At 34.7% G+C, this 7,955-nt stretch overlaps 1 protein-coding gene across 1 annotated transcript; it reads right to left on the reverse strand.

Moving 5' to 3' along the window:
- Window positions 1-308: 308 nt before the first annotated feature.
- Window positions 309-1,949, reverse strand: LOC132558118 (uncharacterized). Its single transcript, XM_060222648.1, has one exon. The coding sequence runs from the start codon at window positions 1,947-1,949 to the stop codon at window positions 309-311; it is 1,641 nt and encodes a 546-aa protein (XP_060078631.1).
- Window positions 1,950-7,955: the final 6,006 nt, after the last annotated feature.

Raw genomic sequence — 7,955 nt, forward strand, 5'->3', positions numbered from 1 at the left:
TTCAGTTCTTCAAAATCTATATAACATTAAAAATTAATTGTTCAACTTTGTTTTTCAAATGTAACAAAATATGGTTGTGATAAATTGTTACACTATCTGAAGGCTTCTACAAGTATGATCAGCTGCAGAATCTTAATCACTTAAGCAGCTAACCAAAAAGTGTTCTTTTACATAAAATGAAGAATGTTTATCATATGAAAATGTTTCACCAGTAGTAACAGTTTCTATTTGATGCCTCTAACAGACCATGATAATGTCAATTAATTATTATTTTATATCTCCTGCCTCATCACCTAAGATTAACTCCCTCAGTCACTATAATACTCGAGGAGTTTGAATCCCCTCTCTCCAGTATCTAACACTAAGCTGGACCACAACACATCACCCCTCTGTATACCGACTACTCCCTGTCGTCCTTTGTTTGTGTGGAGTGTTTTTATGTACTTTCCTTCTCCACTTATTAGTTCTATTGTTTTCCTTTTCGTGTCAGCAATAACAATATTACCCTTACTGTCGTATACCAGTTTGATCGGACCAAACTTGTCAGGTGTGACCGCCTCTCTTGCCTGTATCCCCTCCCCACGATAGTGGACCAGAGGCTGGAGTGTTGAATTATACACAATGACGTGACTTCTGTAGTTGTCTGGATCACTGTATTCTCCATCGATTAGTTTCTTACTTACTATAGCTATGTTACCTGTAACAGGACACTGTGTGATGGATCTTACCCAACAAGACCCTGACCTATCTACAGTGACTGTATGTAACACCTGACCCTCTGCTGTGCATATCAATACCTTGTACCCCTGTCTACCTTCTGTACCAACCACTACCCGTCCCTCCCTGGTCACACACAGGCTGTGTGGATGATTCTCTGTACTAAACCTTCTGACTAGGGTAGATGATGTAGATATCTCATTGACAGTCCTCTCCCCTTTACAACAGAACCACAGACGACCTGTGGTGGGGTCTAGACTGATGTCTGTGGTGTTACTGTTGTGTTGTATCCGTTGCTGGACTTTACCTTTGTTGTTGATGAGGTTTAGTGTACTGGTGTTATAATTACACAGCCAGGCACGTCCATCAGGTGTAGGACAGATTGATGAGATCTTATCCCTGTATGGGAACTTGGATTTAATCATTGGACTTTCACACAGTTTGAAATACTTGTCTTCTTCAGTGGACGTTTGGCCCAACTCTGTAGACTGGTTTTGTTTCACTACTGGACCTCGGTTATAGTGACCACCAGTTGCTGATACTGCCCGGAAATGGTCAGTAGGTGTCTCTATCGCCCCCATGGCCTGCTTCAGGTGACTAAGTCTGTCCTTACTTGGGGTAAAATCTATTACACCTATGTCAGGTATCCGTGGGATGTTGATGTCCATGTCCCGGACTTCTGTTGCCGAGTCATACACAAGTACATTAGTTCCTGTCTGGAGGGTCTGCTTACACTCTGATGAAAGTTTCACCAAAGTGTCGATCCTCTCGTCCAGGTCAGTGATGTGTGACGTAAGTAGCTCTGTTTCTGCGTCCTCCATCTTGTCACATAATGTTAGGTAATCCTCTGTTATTCTATCTAATATATCTTTACATTGATCTCGTTCTAATTTCATCTTATCACGAATGTTTTTGTATTTAGATTTTAAAGCTGAAAGACGTGCCTCGGCTGATTTCTTTTCTACGTGAAATTTCGGAATTCTTTTGTTCTCATTTTCACAAACAAAGTCCCGAACTTTATTTTTGCACTGTTGAGTATATTCTGAAATTTCGATGAAACTGTCATTATGAGTTTTATGTGTTGTAACAGAACAGGTAGTACAAATCAGGATGTTACAGACCTGACACAAAAATACCACTTGGTTTTTCCTGTGGCTGGGACACTTGTCATGACCTTTAGCTCTGGCATGAAATTGACCTTTTAGATTGGAAAGGTCAGCGGATGTTGCCATGGTACTACTAAAGCGCAGCAGTGATTTAGATTCCAGGTAAGTGCCTCCTGGACGTTCTCTCTGCGTAACAAGAAAATATTAATCATCAATACTTATATAAGATTAGATAAAAAGTGAAAAAACTACATCACTCGTACTGTTTATGTAGGACACACGTGCACAGGGGCCTGTCTATTTGTTATAGCTATTACAATGGTTTTTAGGGTCATTGTATATACACTTTTAGGGAGTTAAGAGGTAGAAATGTTAATTGAAAATTGATCTAAACGCGCAGAAGGATAAAATTACGAAAAAGATCTTAGTCAAGGTCCAAAAATAACTAACAAATTCTCAGGACCCTGTGCCCTTGCATGACCCATGTTACTTGCCATATTTCAATTTTGTTAATAATCGGTTTATTAGTCAAGATATGACATTCATTTAATTGAAGTTTGTTATTTGATAATTATTTTTTTGTTAATCGTTTTATGGTTTCAAAATTGTTATTAATAGAAAATGAGATAATCATCGTTCTTACGTACAGCTGTATTCTTCTTGCCGGACCTTTTCTTTGGGTAAGATTCTGGGGAGACACACCGAGGAAAACCTGACGTAGAAAAGCTTAAAATACTGATGTATCTTTCACTTCAATATCCCGAAATCTGATTGGCTTAAATACAGAATAATAGATGATTGGTCATCTCATTGGTCTGTTAATATCACAATTTTGCCCGTCCGCATTGGAAGTCGCTGATTTTGACTACTTGATGATGAAAATACTTCATTGGTTTAAGTGAGACAATATAAATTCGTTATTTAGAAGACAGTTAATGCATATAGGAATCGACATGAAAAAGTAATATAAGATCGCAGACTGTCTTCCATGATAATTTAATTCTATTTGTCGATTTCCATCTGTGTCCAAAAAGTGCGACGACATAAAAGGCGAAACAGGGGGAGGTCACTCATGCACACGCTCATTTTAATTTGACAGGTTAAAATATCCAGAATATCGGATTTATTTCACCAGGCGAAGATTGAAGAACATATATCTCCGCATAAGTACAATAGATACACATATTCATACATATTCACTATAGTGATGCTAACTTTGTTTTAATCTGTATATATTGGGGAAAAAACGTGATTTTTTCTGAAAAGACCAATGATATAAGTGGACATGGAATACGAGAAGGTTTATTTCAACAAAAAAGTTTTGATTAAAATTCTCATGGTAAAAGTGATGTTCCCCAACATGCGCCATGTGTATATTTTAAGCAAAGTCTAACCAGGAAGTTCAAATTTACAATAGATACCGATCGATGGTCTCGGGGTGAAATTGTAGGTCTTACCTAAATCTTATTAATATTTTCACGGAAATACATTTTGTTTTTGTACTTCTGTATCTATGAGTGAGTGAAAATGTATTTCTTTTATTTGTGTTGTTTATTTATGTGCATTTCAAGGTGGAGCGATCTAATTTTAGCCTCGTCTGCCTTCTCGTAATCCAATACATTGCATCGTGTTATTTAAAGAGTGTAAATCTTGTGGTCACTAGTGTGTTCTACAAAGTCTTCACAATGTAGTACCTACGTAATACTGTAGACATTGTTGTTATACATACATGTACACTTATTAATGATAATCTATGATTCTGAATACCGTAGACATTTTAGTTTCCTGGTCCTATTTATCTGTTTACTAAAAATGACATGAGCTCACTGCACGACGCGAGCCTAAAACAAAATATTGTTGTCAATATGATTTCTCACAATATCATAAATGAAAATACCTGTTGTACAAGTTCTGAATCTTAGACCTGGATGTTGACGTATATCCTGATCTGGTAGTAGATCACAGAGCTTCTAAAAACTTGCCACACAGAAGAAACGCCTCTGCAATTATGTAGATACATATAACTTTTCTTAAATAGTCACCGACGTAACTATCTACACGACGAATGATTGGTTAAAAAAGATCACACATTTTAGAACAGGTATATAAATTACCTAATGTAAAGAGCGAGGGCATATTTATCTAAAAGTCTACAGCTAATTACCCATCCATTAGTCTAGGTTCAAAATATGAACATATATTTAAAGCTTATAAGTGATTGCCAGTTGGTTCTAAGTGTTCTAATGAAAACTTATTTTTATTGGGAGATTGTGATAAAAATATCTTTAATGAAAAATTGAAGTTGTTCAACATCCATGGTGGTTAAAATAACATTTAACCTTTAGACATATTTAACTGAAAGCGTTTAGTATTAGTGGTAATAGGCAAAATATTTTACTAGAGATGAATTGCTTCACATCGCCGTTCACTACTGAAATATTTCAAATAAATACACTGATGTGATAAACATATTGTTTATAGATGTATTAAGACAAAAAAACGGTGCTCAAGTGTGACTTAATTAGTAATAAGGGCACTTAATTTCCGTGACCTACTTTTCAACAATGGCATATTTTTGGGTATTTTTTTCTAATGAAGGTTTTGAAATATATCATCAAATGACAGTTAAGAGAAAAAAAATTTAAAAATCATTTTAGTTTGATAATTATTGCAATAATTATGAATTTGATCACCCACTCGTCTCCCCTATAACAACTGAACAGCCTTGAGCTGACCTTAGATTAATGTCATATCATTACCGCCTGACCTCAAGGTTTTAATAGACAAAAAATAAAAAGTATTCATCATGGCCACCAGAAGGCCCAAACTGGCACGCCTCCTTTACACAGAGACTCCTGAAAAAGGACAAGGAAAATAAAAGGATGACAATGATAACAATATTTCATTTTCGTTATTGAAAAAATTAATTGACAGATTCAAGTTTTTATCAGTCGCCTCCATCACTTCAACAATTTAGGCCATTAGCATCACTTACGAGTCTTACAAACATCTGTGTGAGTTTTAAAGTGTATGGTGTCTAATTATTTATTTACTTTTGATGTATCCAATTGTAAATTTGCATTTAAATGTACTTATTCACCTCCGTGTCTTTCATGCATGTAAAGATACAGGTTGAAAAAAGTAAAAACAAGATGATGGATTGTTAACTTCATCTGGTACCGTTCCAGGATCCATATTGTTTGGAGCCGAAATCATTTTTATTTTATCTTTTATCTCTTTGGCACCAATAACAGCTTTCATTTGTAGCCATCTTCATTTCAAGAATTCTTTCTTAACAGAGGAAACAAAATTTGAAAAAATAAGACATTTGTTGAAGTTCAAAATGTCCCTAGCGGTATTGAATTTGGAATAATCACCCAGAGGTGGAATAGGTGGAATAATATTGTTTTTTAATGACAGTTTTTCGTTTTCGATTTGAATGAGTCTAAGAAACTTGCGTTTTCGTAATATTTGCATTAAAATGTGTTTATTCACATACGTGTATTTTATGGAATTTAATGAAAAATAAAGACACAGGATTAAAAAGTTTCACTAAAATCAGATCATCAGGAAGTCAGAAAAATCTTTTAAAGTCTTTTTTATGAATTAAGAATATCAAACATTTGATTATTTCTCAATCAAGTTGCATTCTTTCGAAATTAAAAAAAAAATTTGAAAGTTTGAATATTGATTGGTGTACTATCATGACATATTTAACTTTATTTTTTTTATTTTTAAATTGTTGAAGACGAGTACAGAAATCCGGCGGTTTCATTCCGATTTCCAGCTGCTTTGTTCTTACCGTTGTAGAGAGTCATTACATTTCACCCTCCAGTACACCATCTTGATTCATATAAAGAATGTTTTATTATGTTTAAAATCTGTAATCAAGAGAACAACATATTTTAATGCAGATTTAGATACATCAGAATCGAATAAAGATTGAAACTGTATCAGGCAGTTGTTTCACACAACACCTTTTACAATGCATGTTGACGTGAGTTCTGTAAATTCTGAAACTATAAGGGTTAATAAATTGTGCATTATTTTTGCTCTGTTATCTTTGTACAGGATAAATTATAAACTCGTTCTTCTCTAGGAACAATAATTTGACAAACTATTTATTGGCCTGGATTAAGTTTAGTTGTTTTATAGGTTTGTCTAGCTAATTATTTTGTCTGGTACTTTATTACTTTCTAGATAGAGCGTTAGCAATTCCCTTTGCGAAGAATTCCAGGAAAAACCTCAGTTGTCTTTATTTGTCGTTTTTTTTTTAGTTTTTTGTTATTGTTATATTTATTTATTGATTGATTTTTTTTTTTTTAATTTTATTTTTTTGTTTTGTTTTTTGTTTTGATTATATTTATGTATTGATTTATCAATTGGTTTCTTTATTTCTTTTTTCTTTTGTCTTTGAAAGACGAAACAGCTGTATCATATTATTTCTTTTGTCATTACATCTACCGATACATACTGATATCACTTTTAAACATGTCTGAATAACAATAAGTAGTGTACTGTAAATTAAAAACGCTCTGACACGTAACATTTTGAAGCACATGATCAAGATTACTATTTATATATAAATAGTGATGAATGCACAACATGTTTGCTAGAAAACACGCAGGTAAGTAATTCATTTTGATAACACTGTAGAGAAAGAAACCAGTAAATGCACGTACGATATATACGTTTTATGAATAATAAATTCCATTAATATCAGCGAAAATACCATCGGCGACTCTAGGAATCTCTGATTCCGACGTCATTGCCCTGATAATTGCTAATATACTGTTTCAATGGCGGTCCCGTTAGGAGCACGAAATGGTACGTGAGTTTATTGCTGTCATAGTCAGTATATAGATGTTAGCGATCTTTGACTTCACAGTACTTAAGCTGTAAACAAGTACATAACTATGGCCGATTGAAGTAAAAACAGATTTGATCGCTTTATTGCCCATATGACAGCACCAAGTATGTCAATATGTGCTTGCCTCTCATTTATTACCTGAAATTTTCAGATATTGTTGATGTGATCAACTGTATTCTCTATATACGTTTTCTTACTGTTGACTCTAAATATAATAGAGTCTATGACTTTGTGTAGCGCCTAAGTGACACTGATGATGTGGCGCGTGCATAAGTGGTGACATTGATATTGTAGCGCCTGAGTGACACTGATGCTGTAGCGCGTGCAAGAGTGACACTGATATTGAAGCGCCTGATTGACACTGACTTTGTACGCGTGCAAAAGTGGTGACACTAATATTGTAGCGCCTGCGTGACACTGATGGTGTGGCGCCTGCATGAGTGACACTGATATTGTAGTGCCTGAGTGACACTGATGTTATGGCGCGTGCATGAGTGACACTGATGTTGTAGCGCTTGAGTGACACTGATGGTGTGGCGCGTGCATGAGTGACACTGATATTGTAACGCCTGAGTCACACTGATCTTATGGCGCGTGCATATGTTGAGACACTGTCGCCTGAGTGACACTGAGGTTGAGGTCATTAACTTCCTATTTCTTTCATAAGATAACAGACCTTCCCAAGTTCTGTCTCCTGCATTTTTTGGTAATCAAAGGATCTGATTGATGTGATACATTTATTTAAGCAAGAATTTTATGACTAACATTCTACATTGAAAGCAAGCTATCGTCATGATTAAGAAAAAAAAATCGTTTTTAAATTGAGATTTTATAAAACAACAATGATGAAAAGTGAAAGGATAGGAAAATAAATCAGTTTCGGTTACACAAAATGAAATAGACTGTATGGTCTATTTTTATATTTTGAAAACGAAACTGATTTCCTTCACTATATGACCTTTTATCTTGTATATCTTGCCTTTTTACTCTGTAAATGCCTTTCTCGTATTTTGTTCTTCAATTTTCTTGGCTTTGTATGCATAGTTGTTTCTTGTGTTTGAATGTGTGTTTTTTAATTTGTTTTTTTTTGTATATATATGGAGGTGTGTATGTATAAACAATAATACAGATATGATGATGATGATGATGATGATGATGATGATGATGATGATGATGATGATGATGATGATGGTAAGGTTGGATGGCCATGATGATAATGGTGATGATGATGATGATGATGATGATGATGATGATGATGATGA

Source organism: Ylistrum balloti, unplaced genomic scaffold, assembly GCF_031769215.1.
Source record: "Ylistrum balloti isolate Yb309-2 unplaced genomic scaffold, AGI_CSIRO_Ybal_v1 Utg370758, whole genome shotgun sequence".
Taxonomy (NCBI): Eukaryota; Metazoa; Mollusca; class Bivalvia; order Pectinida; family Pectinidae; genus Ylistrum; species Ylistrum balloti.

Bases quoted from the DNA above. Each gene is read 5' to 3' on its own strand.
- LOC132558118 (XM_060222648.1), bottom strand. From the start codon at position 1,949: ATGGCAACATCCGCTGACCTTTCCAATCTAAAAGGTCAATTTCATGCC.